At 42.5% G+C, this 21,935-nt stretch overlaps 1 protein-coding gene across 1 annotated transcript in view; it reads left to right on the top strand.

Moving 5' to 3' along the window:
* aqr (aquarius intron-binding spliceosomal factor) overlaps nt 1–21,935 on the top strand; it is a 43,804-nt gene that overhangs the window by 1,180 nt on the left and 20,689 nt on the right. The window contains exons 4-25 of the mRNA XM_076107639.1: nt 191–231; nt 340–375; nt 470–590; nt 768–908; nt 1,973–2,041; nt 2,140–2,240; nt 2,346–2,422; nt 3,623–3,687; nt 5,578–5,694; nt 5,788–5,901; nt 6,017–6,120; nt 8,883–8,985; nt 10,944–11,064; nt 11,482–11,623; nt 12,119–12,297; nt 13,314–13,481; nt 15,267–15,436; nt 16,424–16,665; nt 16,836–16,985; nt 17,637–17,706; nt 18,809–18,919; nt 19,645–19,754. Coding sequence (XP_075963754.1) covers nt 191–231; nt 340–375; nt 470–590; nt 768–908; nt 1,973–2,041; nt 2,140–2,240; nt 2,346–2,422; nt 3,623–3,687; nt 5,578–5,694; nt 5,788–5,901; nt 6,017–6,120; nt 8,883–8,985; nt 10,944–11,064; nt 11,482–11,623; nt 12,119–12,297; nt 13,314–13,481; nt 15,267–15,436; nt 16,424–16,665; nt 16,836–16,985; nt 17,637–17,706; nt 18,809–18,919; nt 19,645–19,754 — 2,552 coding nt within the window. The remainder of the gene's footprint in view (nt 1–190; nt 232–339; nt 376–469; nt 591–767; nt 909–1,972; nt 2,042–2,139; nt 2,241–2,345; nt 2,423–3,622; nt 3,688–5,577; nt 5,695–5,787; nt 5,902–6,016; nt 6,121–8,882; nt 8,986–10,943; nt 11,065–11,481; nt 11,624–12,118; nt 12,298–13,313; nt 13,482–15,266; nt 15,437–16,423; nt 16,666–16,835; nt 16,986–17,636; nt 17,707–18,808; nt 18,920–19,644; nt 19,755–21,935) is intronic.

Genomic DNA, 21,935 nt, shown 5'->3' with positions numbered 1-21,935 from the left:
TCAATATCATTTTTGTGGTGAAACTGATTTTTACAACGTAAGTTGCAAACGCATGTTCTATGCACTGTATTTCTCATAGTGTTAGTTACTTGTGTGTTTTAGTTTGATACAATAAAGAGGTGTTAAGGGCTGCTGGTACTAGTCATTCTGATGGGGGGGGGGGGTTCTCTGTTCTCTGCTGTTTGTTTAGGTGATGGAAGATGTTTATGAAACAGAGATTCTCAAGTCCAAGTAAGTAAATATGTCGCATATTTGCCATAAGCTGCTGTGCGCAATCCAATGAACACATGTTACTCTTATTTATCTCGCTCTGTTGTCTTCTTTCACTCACATTTTCAGATTTGCCATCAGAAAAATCATGCTGCTTGAGTTCAGGTGGGATACTTCACTTCCTCTTTTTAACGAAGCAGTCATCATATAAAAAAAAGTTGATGGATATATATTCATGAATGATTTTCTCACCTTTCAGCCAGTATCTTGAGAACTATCTGTGGGTGAACTACACTCCCAAGGTGTCCAGCAATGCCTACCTCATGTCCATCTGTTGCATCGTCAACGAGAAATTCAGAGAGAATGTCCCCGCTTGGGAGGTAAGAACTGCAGCGCCTCATCTAAGACTACCTGTCATTGCACGGGGACCCCAGCGCCCGAAGAGACCGTGTTTATACGAGTAACTGTAAAGATGGTGAAGGCACAGTCTTACAGTTGCCATTTAAATTGATGCCTATCTACAATATATTTTTCTTCTTTTGAATTGTGTGTTTCAGGTGTTCAAGAGGGAGACCAGCCATTTCCCGTTCTTCTTTAAATGTATGATGGAAGCTGTGTTGGCAGGGGAGGAGGCTGGCCTCACACTGAAGGAGCAAACGGTGCTGCTGGTCTTCTTGGACCACTGTTTCAACAGTCTGGTGTGTGTTCAATGTTTTCACTCAGTGGAGTATCTAACTTCTAAATGTGTTATGCTGCTGCTTTTAAGGTCAATGAGGATGTTAGCTTTCATGTCAGTACAAAGATTACTGGGAGTAATATTTTGATTACAATATTTAAATGGTTTAAGGTAAGATGGCTTGTCAAATTAACATTTAAAAAGATAATTCTGTATTACTTATCTTTTTATATATAGCAAAGAGCAGCCGTGGTAATATCAACCACTCTATCGAGCATTTTCTTTATAATAAAAATGTCATTATATCATGAATCAGGGTTTCTAGACATGGCAGGAGTGTTTATTAGTGTACGTCTGGATACGATCATTTAAAAGCTAAACCTAGCATAACGAGTACAGTTGAATATGAGAACTTTGATTACTTATTTCACTGTGGTATATTATTTTGCTGTGTACAACATCTGGGTCCAGACTCCAGGGACAGATGATAGTTTGTCAAATACACTAAAATATGGAAGAGAACTGTTCTCCATTGTTTGAGCATTTGATTAACCAGGGTTTTGTTTTAAACAGGTTATGGCGTCTCACTCATTATTTGTAAGCAATGCCAAAAAGCCTTGTTGTCCAAGTTAAATGTGTCATTTAAGGGAAAGTATTGGTAATATCCACTAGGGGGCAGTAGCAGACTAGGCAGGACCACTTTGGCCGGCTCCCACCCCTCTGCAGCCGCATTAAACCACAGGGAAGCACTGCAGATGTCTCACTTTAAAATGTGCTGCGATAGCCTCCTGCACTTTGATTGTATCCTATAAAGCCCTCTAAATATTTCAGTTGCAGACTTTTATCGGGCTGAAGTGTAATAACAATCTGTCATACACATGCAGTGCATTTTGACAACTCTCTCTTTCTCTGTGTGTGTGTGTGTGTGTGTGTGTGTGTGTGTGTGTGTGTGTGTGTGTGTGTGTGTGTGTGTGTGTGTGTGTGTGTGTGTGTGTGTGTGTGTGTGTGTGTGTGTGTGTGTGTGTGTGTGTGTGTGTGTGTGTGTGTGTGTGTGTGTGTGTGTGTGCGCGCGCACCCTCCTCCCAGGAAGTAGATTTGATCAGAGAGCAGGTGCAGCAGCTGATCTCTCTGCCTATGTGGATGTGCCTCCTTCCAGTAAGATGTCGATCTATTACTCTTTTTTTTCCTGGTAGTTATTGGCACACAGTTAATGAAGCCGTTTGATATTTTCATTTGTTTCTGTCACGTTGCAGTCCAGACTCCAGCACGAGCTTAAGAAAGTTCCAAAGCTGCAGAAGTTCTGGAATCTAATCAAGAAGAAATTTGAAAAGATGGATACCGATGCAGCTGAGCAGTAATATTGTTTTCTTCGCTTGGGTGTTCACTTCTATACAGACTATAAAATTGTGTTGTGTGTTTGAGCTTTCTTTCTGATTTGCTTTATTTCTGTCTTCCTCAGGGCAAAGAAAGAGAGGGCCTTCCTCTCAGCTCTCATTAAAAAGTTTCTTGGAGTTCTCGTGTCAATTCCGCCATCAGGTAAACAGTGAAAAATACAATTATTTCCCTTGAGATATCATATTGTTGTGTCCAACTACAAACACAGAGTTAATTCAGAAAGAAGCATGACCCCTACATTTTGGTCTTGTTTTAATAAAAGAAAATGAGGCATCCCTGGTGTGGATTACTACCTTCAAATATTGAGTAAAGTGAATAACCCCGGGGGACTCTCCCTGCGGCTTTCGTCCCAAAGCAGGTCTTTGCATGTGCTGTCTCTATCCTTCCCAGCATGATTAATGTACGCAAGTGCTTCTAGAGCTTGCACAGTGTCAGAGAGCACATCTCTTCAGTCCAGGGCCTTATTGCCAGTATGAAACTCAATATTACCCTTTTTTTCCCTCACTGGTCCAGTTGCACTACTCCCTCCTTTCTTTCTGAGTTGTGCAGCTGCCGAGGGAGCGTGTGCTCCAGCTGCCACACAGCCACCGGCTCTGACTACTGTGTTGTAATGCAGGCCGACACCGAGGCCCCCCCACCTGAATGCTAAAAACAGAACATGTGTATTTGTGTGTTTAGGTAGAATTCAAGCCTGACAGAGTAGATTACAATCTAAAGCCCAGCAGGATCCACATCACTCTAATTCGTGCTGCACGCCTCAACTTTAAGCACACACACACACACACACACACACACACACATGTATACACACACCAACATGTTTAATGAGGGCTGAGGTCCCAGCATGCTGCTGTGCTGGCAATGCAGTGTCTCACAGTGAAGCTCACACACTCAGCATGGCACCTTGGTGTTGTCCACATGTGTTTGCCGTCCTGTTTGCTGCTGCCTTTAATTGAACCAGATTCAAGGATATTAATCAATTTCTGCATTTTACTTTACTACTGTATTTTATTTCGTACACTGCTTTTTAGTGTTTTTAATATTTCAATCAATGTTCTTAATTGTTTTTAAATCTCCTTTTCTTTTGCCTCATGTTTTGTGCTTCTAATGGTTTTATGTGAAGCACTTTGAATAACCTTGATGTTGAAATGTGCTATACAAATAAACTCTCCTCATAACCTCAGTGAAAAGTACACAACCTCCTTTCCACTACAGCTCATCATCTCTTTTGGCCTTGTATGTTCACATAGTCTCTCAGATTGCATTAGTCATCGACGCCATGCATTCCCTGAAAGGAAGTAAAGCGCTAACCTCCGTACTTTCCTCCTTCCTTTTCCATAGGGCCCGTATGCATGGACAAAGTACATTACTGCGAGAGATTCATCGAGCTCATGATTGATTTGGAGGTAAGACATAAAGCTTGTCTCAGTTCTTTTTTGCCATTTGTACTTCCTCTCTCCCTAGATTGGATTGCTCTATTTGAAATGTACACGGCAAGATGATGCACCCGATCTTCACACTGACTAAGCAGACAGTCATTTTCCACCGTGTATGTACGGTGTATTTGCTTAATCATGGTATCCTGTTGAAGGAAGCGGTGTAGACATCCGTCTCTGCAGAGCTCATTTGCCTTCTGTCCTTCAAACTTCTAGCTAACTCAGGTCCACAGACGGTGGCTGAATGTCCAGCCTCAGCTCCACCCCGTGCGTCTCTGTCACTGCTGTCTGCAAAGCTCTGCAGTATTTGAAACAGTAGTGTTTGGTTGGAGTATGAGCGGTTATTTTCAGCCTGACGGCTTTTGACATTTGGTATAAGGTGTAAGGAGTAATGTGCAGTGTCTGCTAGACAAAGGGGTTATGAATCATGCCAGTGTCTGAAGGAGTTGATATACAGATGTTTGTTTTTTCTTATTCTATTAACAAAAACATGAGCCATATTTTCTTATTTGCAAATATATGTATTTTTACTTGTTGAGATTGGCTAATATGTGTCTGGACTCTAATGTAGGAACAGTGTCCTCTTAGATTAGATTGGCAATGTTAGTATAACCTGCGTCACTGCAGTGGACTTAAAAAGGTTTTAGTTATACGATATCGGCTCCTATACCACAGAGAGCAATGGTTGTAGTTGACATGCAGGGGAGTATATATCTCAGTCACCTCAGTTACCGAGTAAGAGTTGTCACGTTCAGGGTGATGAAATAGCTTTTAGAGATAAGGAACTTCTATGAATTATCATCATTTTGGTTCATTTAAAAGAAATAGTTTGACACGGTGTTATTGGGAGGCAGCCTGGCCAATGAGGTTGGCTCTCTAAGGTGAAGACACAATGTCACATAAGATCGCTGCTGCTGCTGCTGCCTGTGCAGATCTCCTGTTTCTAGCGAGCGAGCTCAATAGATTTCATCTGGCTGTCCTGCTGACAGGCCGGCCTTGCTGTTCCTGGCAGCGGCTAGTGGCCGGCCAGCTAACCGTCTCCAGAGACATCTCCTGTCCTTCAGCGCTATCCTTTTACAAAGCCTCAGTTGCCTGAAATCCATACTTCCCCTCTCTGATGAGGACCTGAAAATGAAAGCTCCCGGTTTTTAATGCCTCTTGTATGCCGGCTGTCAGAACCGCGTTGAGATCAAAGATGGCTGTCGGATACAAAGGTATCCATTCTCTCTGCGTTTTTTCGGTATCGCTCGCAGCCCCTGCTGCCTTTGAAGAGCTGTTTTCAATGAATAAAATAATAGATATTTTGTTTAGTTGGTGTTTTGCGTTTCAGTGTTCCATTTCATATTCTATTTCACGATGCAGTTGCGGTTGCAGTTCTTCTCTTTCAGCCTTTATAATGTGATAGATTGAACCCCTTTCTGTTCTGTGTGCTGTCATCAACATGTACAGTAGTTCTTTATTATATTCCTACCAAAGCTATCTCATTTTGACAGCTTCTCTGTACTTTCCTTCATGTTTTGGTTATAAAGGTCTTCATCACATCTCGCTGCCAGTTTGCCTCTCTATCATATGTTTCAAGACAAGAAAAGACCATGGATCAATAAAACGTTTGGATAATTATGTTCCATATGCTGGGAAATCTGGTGGTTGTTGAGCCAATTGATTCTTTAGACCCCGGAGAGATGCCCGTTCATACAATACCTCATTTCCTAGTTATTTTGGTCCACTGAAGTAGCATTTCCCCCCTACATATTTATGTTACCAAATGCATTCCAGTTAGCGTAAAGGTCGGGTATTTTAGCCACAACCATAAGCATGTCGTCCAAAGTTGTAAACATGTTGTCCTGTGTGTGTGTTTAGGCCCTGCTGCCCACCAGGCGTTGGTTCAATACCGTGTTGGATGACTCTCACTTGGTGGTCAGCTGCCACCTGTCCAGCCTCACCCATAGAGAGAAGGAGGGGCACCTCTTCTGCCAGGTACGACACACGGGCAAACACTCTGAGATCCTAATCCACCTTTGCTCTTGCTTCTCACATGTAGAAGTAACTTGTATTGTCTCTATTCTGTAGCTGCTGGACATGCTGAAGTTCTACACAGGCTTTGAGATCAATGACCAGACAGGAAATGCCCTGACGGGGAAAGAGATGACCACTCTGCACTATGACAGAATCCTCTCCTTACAGGTAAACGGCATACATGAGAGGGACAGGCAGACATGCAGGGGCATATTCTGTATGTAATTTGGTTTGTATTTGGACATCAGTCTGAGTGTTTTGCTCTTTGCTTTCCGTCTTCCAGAGGGCAGCTTTCGCTCACTTTCCAGAGCTGGAGGACTTTTCTCTGTCCAACGTAGCAGCAGTAGACACTCGGGAGTCCTTGACCAAACACTTTGGGCATCTCAGGTAAATCACAGCATCCGGAATGAATCGTGAACAAGTGCACTTGCAGCTTGTCAGTGCACAGATGGAGGGATGGGGCGGAAGGGTTATGCATGGTTGGACCGAGTACAATTACAGTGAACTGTTAATACTAAAATTCAGTTGCACCGGAGCGTTGTTTTAGAGAACGGGACTACTTCCTGATGTGTAAATGCTCTGCATATCAACCCAGGGATGGCTCCGCCTTTTTGCTTTTTACAATTCTGCCTCATGCACAAGTACCTACTGCATGTACTTAATGTCCTTAAGAGAGCACATCATCATTTGTCAGCAGATAATATATAATATACAGATCTGACTTCTGATTACCAAAACATACAAGCCCTCGTTAAAGCATAAGCACACATGCAGACTTCCTGTCTTGGTCCTATGTTGCAGAATAGCATCATCAGCATCGTTGCTGCCTGACTTCCCTGCTAAATGGCAGCTAGTGAGCCCTTGAACAGGCAGCTGGTACCAGCCAGAGAGAGACAGAGGGAGAGAGAGAGAGGCACGCCTCATTAATTAAATTGATTTGCAGTGGCTTGAGAATGAACTCTCTTAACAGCTGTGTTTGTCAGATCGTATTAGCTTGCCAAAGAGCTAAAAAGCTGGCCTGTGTGTGGTTTTCTTAACTTGAACACATGCGTGAAGGGGAGTGAAAAGACATTCAGTCATTGGTAATCTGTAATTACTTTGGCTTTCTAACTTTCTTGGTATTTTGATACTTTTCGAAGGTCTTTAAACCACCAATGTTTTGGCTGATTACTTATGTGTGTCTAGTATGTGACGTCATTGAGGTGCCCTGCTGGAACAACACAGATTTCCTCTTTGCAGTTGATGTGTTTATATCCATCACCTCTTTTTAACTTCTGTCGTGGATTATACATTCTTAAACCCCAAAATAAGTTTCTTTGAGCCAGGCAGAGGGTTATGAGCCGAGCTGAGCTGAATCAGGTAAAGACTTGAGCCGTACCGTTTCGTGTATTTGTGGAAGCTCTGCTCCTTTCCCCAGAATTAGGGGTTTTGAATGTAGCAGTAACGGCATTGTTCCCTGCTCCACTACTGTCACCGAAGCAGCTCCTGGGTAACTCCGAATATGCCGATCAGATTTAACGAGGCACTTTTCATCCAAACAACTCACGCTAATGCCAGTTTATTCCAGCTGCGCTACCCACAGGCTAAGCTCCCAGTCACCCGCCGCTCTGAATTTATCCGCTAAGTCCCCCAAACACACAAACGCAGCATTATTGCTTAGTCTGCCCACACACACACACACACACACACACACACTTTCTTTCAGTTACATAAAACATGTAAGTTTGTGTGAGTGTCATTTCAGGCCAAAAAAAAAAAAAAAAATGAATTGACTACATGATCAAAGAGTATGCGTCACTTTGTGAAATGATAGCAAAATTGAAGAGAGTCATCACATGTGAAAGTGCCCAAATAATGTGTGTAATTAGTTCTGTGGATTAGTTCTTCAGTGTGGGCCTGTCGTTGGAAAGGGAGTTTAGATTTTTATCAATTCCACTCATTTAATCCTTCCTGTTCTGAGGATATTATGTGGCTAAGAGAAGAATATATGGTGGAAAGCATAAGCCACCTTCATTTTCAGGAGATTCAAGCAGCCGTGAAAGACATTTCTCGTAGTTTTTCTATTTGTCTAATTAAAAAAAAAAAAACAACGGTTTGTCGGGCTTGTGCTGTTGTCTCGTGTTCTGGTTGTGTGGACACAAAAGCATCAAGCTATCTGACTGAAAGTGCCCATATCTGACCATGTCCTTCTCATTGCTAAGGTGCTGACACACAACCTTAATAAAGTCTCTGTGTGGTTCATCAAAAATGTGAGCAAGGGTCAAGACAGCCTGAACTAACTGGAGACTACTTTCTATTACGGGCCCATCCTTACCTTACCCTGCCAGTAGCTCAGCTGTCCGTCATGACCTGGACCAGTCATCTCCATTACTCAGAGTTGTTGCGCTGCGGTTCTTTTTTTTTTGCCAAGGCAAGGAGAAGGAGTGTCCGCATGACCTACGCCGGGTCAACTACTGGGCCACCAAACTGCAACATTGGCAGAATTGCCACCTCACTGCCCAAGCGTGGCATCACAAGTAGCAGAATGCATGCACATACACGGATACAATCGGTCAGTGCCACGTGTGGCTGTCCGGGGCTGTCACAATGTGTCCGGGCCCTGCCCTTCGTTGTGTACCAGACCCTGCCTGTGTCACAGTGTGTCAGCCTGATTAAAACAGGTCTGTATGCAGAGAGCCATGCCTCAGCTTTCCGAGACGGGGACGGGCTTTGATTTTCCTAATCCTGTCGCATCAGTGCGCCCCGACCCCTTAACACACACACACACACACACACGCTGACAGAGCAGAAATGAGTCAAAGCAAACGGAGAATTGCTTTGTGCAGCAGTGCTAACAAGCACAAAGAATTTGATAAGGCTGTGTATCTTCACGCATATAGTGGTGTTGCCGTCGTTATTTGAAGTATAGGAATAATAGGGAGCGGTAGAGGCTGCACCGACACATTCTTTCCTTTTTGTAAATCTGATGCACTGAAGAAATGAAACATCATCTGAAAGTTGTTTTTTTGAATCATTGTAATATGAGTAGACATCAGAATGTCCCCGTCTCAATCTCTATCCTCTGGACAAGAGTGTTAGCTCAGTGTGTAATTCCCAAATGCAACCTTTCCAGCTGACGAACCACTTGTTTATCTCCTCTTTCTCCGTAGTCCCAACACGCTCCACCAGGTGGCCTCGTATCTGTGTCTGCTGCCAGAGCTGCCTGAAGGACAAGACACCACCAAAGACAAGGAGGTTCTCCTTGAGCTGCTGGTGAGTGCAGTCCTGGCTTTCATTAAAGGAGGGGTTAGAAAAGTAAATACCATGTTAAGTGTCTTTCATACAATGCAGGTAGGAGGGCTTCACAGTGGGATTTAATGGATTATTAAGATAATTACATCTGGTACAGCACAATCTTGGATGGATCTGCAGACGGGCACCTGTGACATGTGGCTTGTGAACTTGGGAGAGCTTATCAAATATACAAACGAGGACCATTTTTAGCATATAATATGGTCTCATTGCTTTTCAGTACATCAAATATTAAAATATTTATCCCAGACAATTTTTGTTGCTTCAGACATTTGCGTTGATTAGATGGAAATGGGAACGGAGCAATACTTCAGGCACTATGTATTTGTCAACCGGCAATATAAAAGCTGCATAATTGGTATTGGTGCACCTTTTACAAACAATGTTAGTGAAGATATTTTCCAGAACAATAACTGGCCAGTCAGCGCTACGGCATAATAGGTTTTGTGTTTCTCATTTTAAAGTCATTCATTTGAGCCCTTGACCTTGGAATACATGTAGTTTCCTCCTCTTCACATCCCGTCCCTCTTGAATTTGCCTTCTAATCCCATTATTGCTTTATGTGGGCATTTGTGTGACAGAGGGGAAATTGAAGACGGTGCCGATGAGATTGAGAGCCATTTTTTTTTTTTCTTTAATTATCTCCTGAAAGGCCGGAGCTCGTTTGATTGTGTTTTCTGGTTCCTCGTCCCTTGCTCTCCCAATTTTCATTTTTTAAAACCCCCTCCGAGAAAACGACCGGTCCCGTGCCCCGCTAGTCTCCCAAATACACAGTGCTGTAGACCGTTTCATCAAAGTGGGTGTTTCCAGGCTGTCCTGCGGTTACTCATAATTACCCACTCAGACCCTCCCCAGGTCCTCTCCGAGAAGCGATGGAGAAGAGCCGTTTCATAATTATCTGATTAGATTGATGCAGGAGACAATATGTTGGGGGACTCATTTGTTTGTGCCTGAGGTTGCCCCCAACAACCAACATCTCTGACCGAGTGGGTTTAAGAGGAAAGGGGCCCCAGGACCAGAACTCTGCAACACGGGAGCAAAATAATCATACTTGCTGCAGAGAAACATGTTTATAAATATGTTTTGGGGATGAAAAAGCATTCTCTGTGAGAGGCAGCACCAATCTTTAGGCTAGTTTAGGCCGTTTACCTCCTCTGGTGGAACAGATGAGCTGGTTGGTATTCTCAAAGAAGCATCACTACCCTTGACATAGTAAATAATGAATGCTTTCTTTCCCCAGAAGAGTAGGAATAGCAAAATGCCATAGCAGCACTGGTGCCTAAAGGTTAAACGATTTGTCGATTAGTTGATCTACAGAAAATGAAGCGAAAGCTATTTTGAGTATTGATTAAATGTCGTTTTCAGCTTCTCAAATTAGAGAATTTGTTTTATAAATTTGTAAACTAAATGTCTTTCGGGTTGTGGACTGAACGGATCACTGATAATGAAAGTAACCGTTAGTTTCAGCCCGAGTGTATGCATAAGAAAATAACCAGTGACATCATAACTGCTAAATTCTTTCAACATTCATACGTGTTGAACATCTTTTTCTAAAGTTCAAAAGATCAAATCATACCTGCATAATCCTTTGTTGCTATTGATTGAGTTCAAGGTGCGACGATGGTTGCTGAACGGCCATCGAGACATCAACACATGTTAACAAATACGATGTCCTGGTTTGTTCAGCCCTTAACGTAGCCTTTACTTCAATGCACATTTTAATACACACTGGCTAATAAAAAGCTTCAGTTCAGCCAGATGTTTACCGTGGGTGTGATGTAACAGATTTGATGAGGTACCTGATTTGGTGGAAATGTTTTTTTCTTTATTTTCTGGTCCGTCTTCTAGTAAGCGAGACGGTAAAGGACCATTTCTTTATTAACCCAGTTTGTCTGTCTCTCTCTCTCTCTCTCTCTCAGGTGTCCCGTCATGAGCGCAGAATCTCTCAGATTGAGCAACTCAACCAGATGCCTCTTTATCCAACAGAGAAGATAATCTGGGATGAGAACATTGTCCCAACAGAGTACTACTCAGGCGAAGGTGTGTGTTGCATGTGTTGAATTGTGGGTCGTTTTTTGTGTCTGTGTGAGGTAATGTGCGCTAGAGGCACACATCCTAATTCCAGTGACCAGTCGGTGCGTTATACATCCACACTCTCTCGGGGGGGAGTCCTCTTCAGTTGGCAAGGACACCTTCAACAACACACATACCACTGACCATTCCTGCAAAACCCCCTAAGTATATTACTTTAGCTGTAACATGAAGACATTCACTAATTTGTGTCGAGGCACCAATTTACATATTACAGAGGTAGCTACATATAATATTGGTCATTTTGTAATTGCATAGAAATGGTGATGACCGTATATTGACTAATTGTAAGTCCGTGTGTGTAATCACACACACATTTGGATTATTGTTCACTCCGCTTGTCTGTTCATTCGTTTGTCTTTTCAGGCTGTCTAGCACTACCTAAGCTGAATCTCCAGTTCCTGACCCTCCATGACTACCTGTTGAGGAACTTCAACCTGTTTCGTCTTGAGTCCACCTATGAGATCAGGCAGGACATTGAGGATGTGGTGTGGCGCATGAAACCTTGGTGAGATGTCCTCAATTCTGTAGACTGGAGGGAAACCTGATCCAGAATCTGTTATTGTTATTGTTATAAGACTCAAAGATGTCTTTGTCTCATACTCAAAGTCCTGATTTTGTACAATCAGTATTCTCACACACTGATTAGCATCTCAGGTTTAAGTAGAACAAATGTCTACCATTAAATCCGCTGCAGCACGCTTTGTCTTTTTACATCAATGAATGACGATTCGTATCCTCCCTCTCACAAGGTGGCCATGGCACATTGATCATATTTTATTAAAAGACTGTGACATTTTGGTACACCATATTTGGAACCCCGTCGCTTAACATACTACGTGCTCCCATTATGTCAAGTGATGTAGCAACTTGTTTGTTGTTCCTGCAAAAGTAAATAAGTCAGCAGTGGTGCCATGCGCTGCCCTAAATCCAACTGATTTCAATCTCGACAACAGCCCACAGCACCTGTCTAACGTCTTGTCGTGTCTGTCCCTCTGTGCAGGCAATCGGAGTACGGTGGAGCGGTGTTCGGGGGCTGGGCCAGGATGGCTCAGACGATCACCTCTTTCTCCATAGTAGAGGTTGCCAAGCCCAATATTGGAGAGAGCTGGCCTTCCCGTGTGCGAGCTGACGTCACTGTTAACCTTAATGTGCAAGATCATATCAAGCACGAGTGGGAAGGTATTAGTGTGTTTTGTGTCTCTCCAGCATTGGTAAATCATTTTGGCCAAATCTTTGACAGGTTTTAATCACTTTTAATATTTGTCTTTCCACCCTTAATATTGACCCTCTTGTGCCAATCTAGCTATAAAAATGAACAAAAAACAAAAGATTGATCCTCATACACCTTATGACTATTATAGATCACTACTCTCCTCTTTCATTTTCCCTTGCTACACCTTTTCCTTTCCTCTTTTTTGTCGTATTGTGTCTTCTAGCAGTACTAGTAAGCAGTTTATTACGGCCATGAAGTCGTCTCTCACCACACACTCTATTCCATCCCACTGGGCCTTGACTCATGACCCTTACCTACCTCATGTCTCTAAAGGCATGTTATTTCTGCGTAGCCTGAGCCTCTTTGTTTTATTTTCTGATCGTTTTTCTCTTCATCTCTCTGTGTGGCCGATAAGGGCACTGTAGATAATGTTAAGAGGAGCTTGTCAGCCTTGAAAGACATTGATTCACTGGGAACATAGAAAGTACAATAAAGCTTCCGGCAGGCCGACTACTATAGCTTTCCACAGAAAGTTATAGGATATGTATACACAAAAATGGTGTATTGCACAAATGAATGTAGAAAATAAATGCATGTTTTCAGTGGGCAGAAGAAAAAAAAGTAAGCCTAATATCACAAATTGAAGTCTTCACTTTCTTTATACATTTTTTTATGGTTTTACTTTCTTTATTGTAATTCAGTGGAGGAGTGAAGTATTACTTCCTTCTATCCAGTAGCTCTTCCCCCATCGTATAATTAGAGCTTCATGTTTTAAAGATCAGGCGATTGCTGAGAGGGTGGTTTCTCGCATCTCCAAACTCCCCCACACCACTACTCTGTCTCACTCCCCCATTACTTCTTTCTCCCTGTGTCCTCTTTTCCTCTTTCCTCTGTCTCTAAACCTCCCTTCCCCCCCCCCCCCCCCCCCCCCTTCTCTCTCTCTCTCTCTCTAACTCCTCTCTCCATCCTCTTACCCCTATAGGGCTGCGGAAGCATGACGTTTGCTTTCTGATCACGGTGCGGCCCAACCTGCCCTACGGCACACGCTTCGACCGGCGCCAGCCCTTTGTGGAGCAGACTGGTCTGGCGTACGTGAGAGGCTGCGAGGTGCAGGGCATGCTGGATGACAAGGGGCGCGTCATTGAAGAAGGTACGCTCACATGTGCCCCTGCCTGCACACACACACACACACACACAATCACGCCAGGGACACATGACATCCATCCGCCCATCAGACCTTCTACATCCCTATCGACAGTACCTCGGTAGAGGGTCAGACGGGTGTCCGTCACAGTGAGACCCGACCTGTTCACATTAACATTCCATTAACCTGAGGTCGACAACAACACCTGAGAGCTCTGGGCCCTGCCCCCTGCTTTATCTATTCGATTTAACTGAAGAGCTGCATTGGCTGTAGATGTGCTTCTGTAAGAGAACACTGAGTGTGCTTGTCCTGCAGAAGTCAGTAATGGATCATAGAGGAAACACCCGCCTCCATCTTTGAAACAAGGTAGAGCCGGCCACAATGCCTTCTAGCATTATTTGAGCATGACATTTGATCTGTAAGATACCATATTTTGCTATTAAAAGCTTGAAAATTAGCTGTCATCAAATATAAGAATCAGAGAGTCTGATTTGTGTGTGTGTGTATACACTGGAGGAATCCCTGCAGATCAAATACAAATCCCCGGTCTTATGTTTATTCAGTAACATGATCTCTCCTGTTTATCGTGTTGTGTTCTTCCCCACAGCCCAAAGCAGCACCTCTGAGTGGTTGGTTTACCTAAGCTAGCCTGCAGCCCTGCTATTCTAAGTGTATGCCTTTTCCCCTGTGGGAACATGTGTCCATGCACTGAAGCAACCTTTCCCCTATCCTCTCCTCATCTGTTTGGATTAAATATGCAGAGGGCAGGGCTTTCTAAATAGACACGCTGCCGGGGAACATGCCCTGCCAGTGTCGGCTTGGTTAAACTTTTAGATCCCCAACAGAGCTAAGTAGTACTCTAGGTAACTGGGTGGTGGGTGAGACATGAGTCACTGGGCTCTTGGTGAAGGTGAGATGTGTACTTAGACGTGCATTGAGGGACGCTGATAATTAACTCACACGGTGTGTTGTAAAAACGGTTTTGCACCTTAAATACAGAATATTTGTGTAAAATATGACGTTACAAACATCCAAATTCTGTGCAAATTATATAAACAAATGCAATGCATCTCTTTTAAAATCTAATTGTGTCTTGATTAAATTTCATCCTCACACACCTTGGACCAGCATTGTTGACTCATGGTATTAAGGGTGTAGCTTCCACTCTTAACCTATCCCCAGACTCATTTTAGTAAGGGGGATTTGATGATCCTCGCATAGCTCTGCACATGTGCACACGGACAGGCGCAGACATGAATGGACACGCACATCGGAGGCAAAACAGGATTCCGTTTCACTCTCCTGCTCTGTGCCCAGCAGCTCCATACAATAATCTATTTAGCCATCTGTGAAAGCTGCACTTGCTGCACCACACAGGCTCCCTATGGGAGTAAGCCTAAAGCCGGTGACCTGTCAGTCAAGCAGCTATGTAATTCCTGTTCCTGAGTACTCCTGACTCCTCAGGAACAGGAATTGCATAGATGTAAGCGAGGCAGGCTGGGTTGAGTTCTTTTTTAAAGAGTTTGATTTTTTTGATGAAAGGATAGGATGGAAATTGTTATTGAAATCATGGTTTTAGAATTAGCTGATTAGATTAATTTTAAATATTTTATTTGTCCTTCAGAAGCTTTGCTTTGCCATTTTCTGTACTGGCATACATTCATGTCTTTATTTTTTTTACACTGAATAACACTTTTGATTTCCATACAAATTCTGATTTATTATTCCTCTCTAAAGGTTATCGTTACTCAGTTGCTGTAACAAGTATTCTCCCCAACCACTCTGATTTAGGACCTGACCCAAAGCCTAAGCTGAGAGGAGATGCCAGAACATTCCGTGTGTGGCTGGACCCGAACCAGTACCAACAGGACATGACCAGCAGCATTCAGAGTGCCACTGAAGACCCATACGAGACTTTCAACATCATCATGAGACGCAAACCCAAGGAGAACAATTTCAAGGTTTGGAGTACACGCTGAAGCACAGAGAGCCGCCCTCACTCTACATTGTATTTGAGTACTTTATCTTCAGACCTTGAGCTCTGGTCCCACCAACACCACCCCAGAGTGATGTATTGCACATATAATACTCTCTTGGGTTTTGTAGCTGTAAGGTTGTGGCCAGGGCAACTCTGAGATTATTACCACCCACTTAAGGCCCCCCCCCCCCCAGTGAGTCCACTGAGAGACACACCACACTGGATGTTCATTTGCTATGTACCCCCCACTTCTCTCTCGCCTTTAAGAATCCCCCTGTGGCAGCGAGCCAACATTGTACACTATCCTAAGCTTTCTGTAGGAAAGCAGAACCATGTTTTGTTCTCAGTTAACATACAGGTGTCTGCAGCAGAATCCTTCCGTTAAAGGTTAAGAGATCTATGATGATGTTAAAGTTTCCATTAGGTCATAGTAAAGTTATCCACGCAATCGTTTGAAACTTTTGTTTAATTTGTTGTTTTGCTCCATTTTTGGTAAACTTTGTTTTTATTCCGAATGTTAATCACGTACAAAACCCCTTTTTGCTCTTTATCACAGTCTTTTTTTCAGTTGAGAGCTTCTCATTACGTCTTTGTCAAACCTGCTATTTCTAATCCCGCACTAAACCCATTTCTGTCTTTCACAGCCAGAGCAGTGACAGATGATTTTGAAGTGTTTCCTTTTTTTATGAATTTGAAAAGAGCAGGAACTAATGGGTATTCAAGAAACATTCTTCTCCATCTGTGATGTGTGACAGAGATAAAAGCAAACACGTTCCCTTCCCCAATGTTTGATGCTCAGGGTATTAGACAGTTTGCAGTTCATTAAAATATAATTGACAGACATACAAATTACCTGCTGTCCCATCAGCCCACCACAAAGCTATTCTTATCCAGCTAAACCTCCTCTTGTGGGATGGTTGTCTGTTGTCTCATGTCTCATTGCCCACATGTCTCTGTCGCTCTCTTTTAGGCCGTCTTGGAGACCATCAGAAACCTGATGAACACAGAGTGCGTTGTCCCAGACTGGCTTCACGACATCATCCTTGGCTACGGTGACCCAGGCAGTGCCCACTACTCCAAGATGCCGAATCAGATTTCCACATTGGACTTCAATGACACCTTTCTGTCCCTGGACCACTTGCGTTCGTGTTTCCCTGGTTACACCATACAGGTCACGGAGGAGAACCCTGAACTACAAGTCTTCCCTTTCAGGTGAAAGTCAAAGATCCGATAATCAAATGATAATAAGGTTTTGTTGAGGTTGAGTCACCATGATCAAAGTAAATGGATATACATTCATATTTTATTTACTTGCTGTTGTATAATTTGAGATACAATTGTTTAAATATACATGTATTAATCCATCATCTTTCTTTTACCAGAATCAAGTTTCCCATCTCAAACAAAGCAGACAAAGGGAAGAAGAGAAAGGGGGATGATGAAGTGGAAAACAAAGAGGAAGACATGTCCTTGATCGTTGAGCCCTTTGTCACCCCCAACCGTGGGCCATATCCCTACAACCAGCCCAAACGGTGAGATGTCAGCGCCAATACTCGGGCCTTCCTGTTCACAATTTAACAAGATTAGGGTTCAAAAGGTTGTTCAGTGTTTGGTTGAACCTTGACTTCTCTACTTTAAATCCTTAACTTCTATCCAAAACACATTTTCAGTACAAAACAGCACAGAGGTGTATTATATGTACCCTACTCTGGCTCTGACTATTTAGATTTGTTTGATTATCTTATCTCCACGGTATCCGCTCTGACTTGTCCGCCATGTAATGACGTGGTGCTATTTTGGTTGTTATTGTGCCTACCATAGATGGATGGAATTTTTTATGCAATTAAAGGTTAACAGAAAAGGCTTTAATATTCCTGTACTAATTAGAGCACCACAAAATAATGACCCTTCATGAAAAACTAAAGATTCATCTGGTGGTGTTTCAGCATTTCCTGTTTGCACTTTGATATTTAAATCTGGATAGCGGTAACATGTCCATGGGGAAGCCCCGACTTAACAATCTTTAAAGATGGTCTCAAATAAACAACACAAAAGAACTTGCAGCATTGAGCATCTCTTTAAAAAAAAAAGTGGAAGCGTTTGAACACAAATGTGTTTATGCTGTCAAGGCTGTTTGCTGTCTCAGACTAATTATTAATATCCGAAATGTGCATGTCTTACAGGAATACAATCCAGTTCACTCCGACTCAGATTGAAGCCATTCGAGCCGGGATGCAGCCAGGACTCACGATGGTAAGGACTTGTTTTTTGTTTATTGTTTACGTTTCTCACATAAGTTTCAAGACTTAATGAAAGCTAAATAAAATGTATTATTATTATTATTATTATTATTATTATTATTAAAGCCACCCAAAGCAAATCTGCAAGATGTAAATGCTCTATTTGACATATACATTTCAACAGACTCCAACGAATCATGAGTAATTATAAGTAAGTAGTAATCATGGAATACTTAGTGACACTTTAGTGACACTATCTATTTTTCCTTTGAAGATTGATGGCAGTATTGAAATTAGCCGTTACCAGACGCATTATATTTTCGGCTTGTCGGGTGAACGCGACATCTCAGGAACGCCAGGAGGGACTTTCCTCAAATTTGGCAGAACTTTATTCTACAAGTAACATGTTTATAGTAGTGGCCGTAATTTGGAGATCGAGCTGTATGATAAACCCATCCCCGTAAAATGATCATGCATATCCAGGAGTGTGATGCTGTTTGGGCAAAACCCTCTAGCCAGTCCAGTGAGTGCTGATACTGCAGATGCATACTGTTCCAGCTCGCTGGTATAAAGCTCAAAGATTTGCAACTATCAATCTTAGTGATGTACACCAAGGGAATTCCCTCACCAGGAAATATTCTGTTGTCTGGTGCCCCTATGTCCATCACTCATGTAGAGGGATGACACATTTCCCTGAGACCCTCTCCGTAATTTTGACATTGCCAGTGAAATAGTCAACCACACATAAAAGGACACATTTTACAGCAATGTGGGGATACACCCAGTTCATACACACACCCATAGCTCTGTCATTTCAGCCTGCTGTTATCTGAAGAGAAGTGTAACATACGCTGTTGTTGACAAAAGAGCTATTCTGATGTGGTGATTTGAAGCTGGCAGCAGGGTCTGAGTTATTTATTGTGCAGCTAGCCGAGGTAAATATGGCAAGTAGGCTATCAGCAGGGTCGTAAAACAACTCTACATGCATGCCTCCTTCTCCTCAACCCATGGCATAGCTATCGCAACCAATAGGGTGTCTCCATGGCAAGCGCCTTTGCACTGTGATCTAACTTCTGATTGTGCTTATTTCTTCTCGTCTTCTTCTTAACTTCCAGGTTGTTGGACCACCAGGTACCGGCAAGACGGATGTTGCTGTTCAGATCATCTCAAATCTCTATCACAACTTTCCTGAGCAGAGGACCCTCATAGTCACGCATTCAAACCAGGTTAACCCACCAAACACACAGCACACACCCAAACTGACTCAGCACATCCCCGGTGTGAAAAAGTTTCCCAACATCCTGCTCAAAAAGCAGTTAAGCTGTCTGGAGAATTTAGAGCTTGTACTCAGAACTGCCCATTAATCAGGCGATAGTTATATACAAACTATAGAGCAAAAACTTTAATTTTAAGCTCCCTTGTGACCCAGTCTTTTCCCCTTCAGTATTTAATCATTAAGTGATTTTCTGCTGTTTCACACCAGTGGAAGTTAGCCAAAAAGAATCTTGGTCACAAGAAGCATAGCTGGATATAACGATGAAAACCCTTTTTCTCCTCATGCAATAGTTCCATTTATACTCCTTATACAAGAATAAACACGTGCTTCATAGCATGATAAATGCTTCACTGCAGCACTGCAAACTTTTTGTTGCTGCTGTGTACATTCCTTATGATGCAAATTCAAAAAATGCTCTCCAGGAATGTACTATTTTTTTTTCTTTTGTTTGTCATGTTTTTTCTGCATTTTGTTTTGCATCCTTGTGTTGCATCATGACAATAAATGATCCTCGAATTCTTGAATTGGATCAAATCTATAAAGAAGAGACAGAAGTTCAAAACAGGTTTATATCTGAAAGTACTGTTGATAGATGAGAAAATACACACACATGTCAAAGAGAGGATTTTCCGTGTCTGATCATGTTTACTCAATTCCTCATTCATCCCACACCAGGCTTTGAACCAGCTGTTTGAAAAGATCATGGCTCTAGACATCGACGAGCGCCACCTCCTGCGTCTGGGCCACGGAGAAGAGGAGCTGGAGACTGAGAAGGACTTCAGCAGGTGAGGACAGCAGAGGACAAGTGGAGAGAGAACACACACAGATATGCACATGTGAAAAGAGAGTGCATTCAACAAATGGTTACAGACTTACAGTGTGTACATGCCACAGAAGCAACCCTTAAAGTTTTACCAAAGCAGACAACACACATGCATATGTACACAAAAGCAGCCCAGCTGCCCACACATATAATTCGGCTGAGCCAACAAAGTGACAGGGTTACTCGATGCTCTCGTATGCCCGGCCATGGTACTGGTTTATATTCATTAGCTATTGTTGGCCTCGCAGGCCTTTCAACCCGTGTAAGGGACCTACAGCCCGACACTCGGAGGCAATGCCTGTCTGATTAACCCTCTCATCACCACTCTGGACCACAAGAACTGATCTTGTACCCATTTGTAGTAGGAGAATGGCAACAAGACATAAGTAGATTCGCTATGATCGTGATTTTAGAAAAGTTTTTCCCAGTTCTGGCTAAAAGTCAAACATAAGTATATATTTTTAAAACGTCCACCTGGACTTGAGGAGGAACTGATTAGAATTTGGGGGTCAATTTGGTGGTTTGATACAATAACAACGAGACCTAATAATCAAATTAATAAATACACAAATAAAAAAAAGAAGGAATAGGAATTATTTTTATTTTACCTTTATTTAGCGAGATAAGTCACTTGGGAACCAGTTCTCATTTGCAATAACGACCTGGCCAAAAAGGCAGCAACACGAGGCCAGTCGTTACAAACAAATTAAACATAGATACATCTCAAACAATCTCATCCAAAAAATACATTAAAATATGTACAATATATTAAAAAGCTCCTTTTCAACTCATTCCAGTGGCTTTTAGTTTTAACACTAGTTGTTTAAGAGTGTTCTTTGTCTACACCCCAATGGATACATAAACACACTTTCATGCTATGCTGTTATTTTTCATACAGTACAGGTGGCAGAGCCCAGAACAAATGGCCTCAGACAAAAAACTCTAGAGTCCTGTTAGCCCCAGTAATTCCCAGCGTGCGTGCGTGTGTGTGTGTGTGTGTGTGTGTGTGTGTGTGTGTGTGTGTGTGTGTGAGAGATGCCTTGAAGGATAGTGACTCAGTTTTTACTACCGAGACATAGTGATATGGGAAAAGTTTGGGGGCAGTGCACTCATGACAGACTTGTGAAAAAGAGATTATCTCAAGATACCCAAAACATTTACAGTTCTACATGACTGCTGCTGTATTTAACACCAGTATTGGAGGAATCAGCCAGAACCTTCCGTTTCTTTTTTTTTTTTTTTTTGCTAACAAAGCTTTTTAGCCAGCTCCTGGGTATAAATAGCTCTGTGTTAATGATTCATTTATTATGCTGTTACTATTTAAAGTTTCCTTATAGCCTCCATTATTAATTACTACCTTATCCATCTATGGCACTGAGCAAATTGCACCCTATACCTCGGAAGGGAGGTGGGATGAATGTCGATCATTTTTACTCTATATAGGACTGCTGCTCACTATGAGTGCATGACTGTAGTATGAACAACAGTGTATTGGGACTGGAGTCTGCACATGGAAGCAGCCTGTTACATTCTTAAATTATGCAGCAACACGGACATAAAAGAGCTTTAGCTTGCAGCATTTAATATGTTTCCGCCTGCCTAGCTGCCTCATAACAACATGCAGACTCCACACTCCTTCCACCCCACTGACACCAGCGAGAGGAGAGAGCAGGGGAGTTTTAATTAACACTGTATATGAGACGACAAAATGGAAGGCAGTGCTCCCCCGAATGCTTAACAAAGGGAAAGCTACTGCACCATCAATTAACAATGCCTCCCTGCATTTCATGAATGATGCATTTTGTGCTGTTTTAATGAGATTGTATGCTGTTTTTTGTATAGGTAAATCCGTGTCGTATGTTCAGTTGTCTATATTTGTACACTAGGTTGTAGGCGAGACAGAAATCTGTCATCATTCCACTTTTGCTCTTGGAAATGAAATGCTGCATCATTATTCAGGTTCAAGTGCAGTTGCTTCCATTGTATGCAAGTTTTATATTTATGGGATTTAGTAAAGAAATAATAAAACCACACAATCTGGTAGACTAATGATGTTCCCACCTGTGTATCTATACTGCGTTCTCAGTAGCTGAATTAATTACAGGTCCGTCCTCCTGGAAAGCAAGGTCACTCCCCATTTTTA

Source organism: Anarhichas minor, unplaced genomic scaffold (genome assembly GCF_050575085.1).
Source record: "Anarhichas minor isolate MPS153535 unplaced genomic scaffold, ASM5057508v1 ptg000040l, whole genome shotgun sequence".
NCBI classification, from domain to species: Eukaryota; Metazoa; Chordata; class Actinopteri; order Perciformes; family Anarhichadidae; genus Anarhichas; species Anarhichas minor.
The sequence above is the reverse complement of the archived record's forward strand: the minus strand, read 5'-3'. Positions and strand labels throughout refer to the sequence as shown.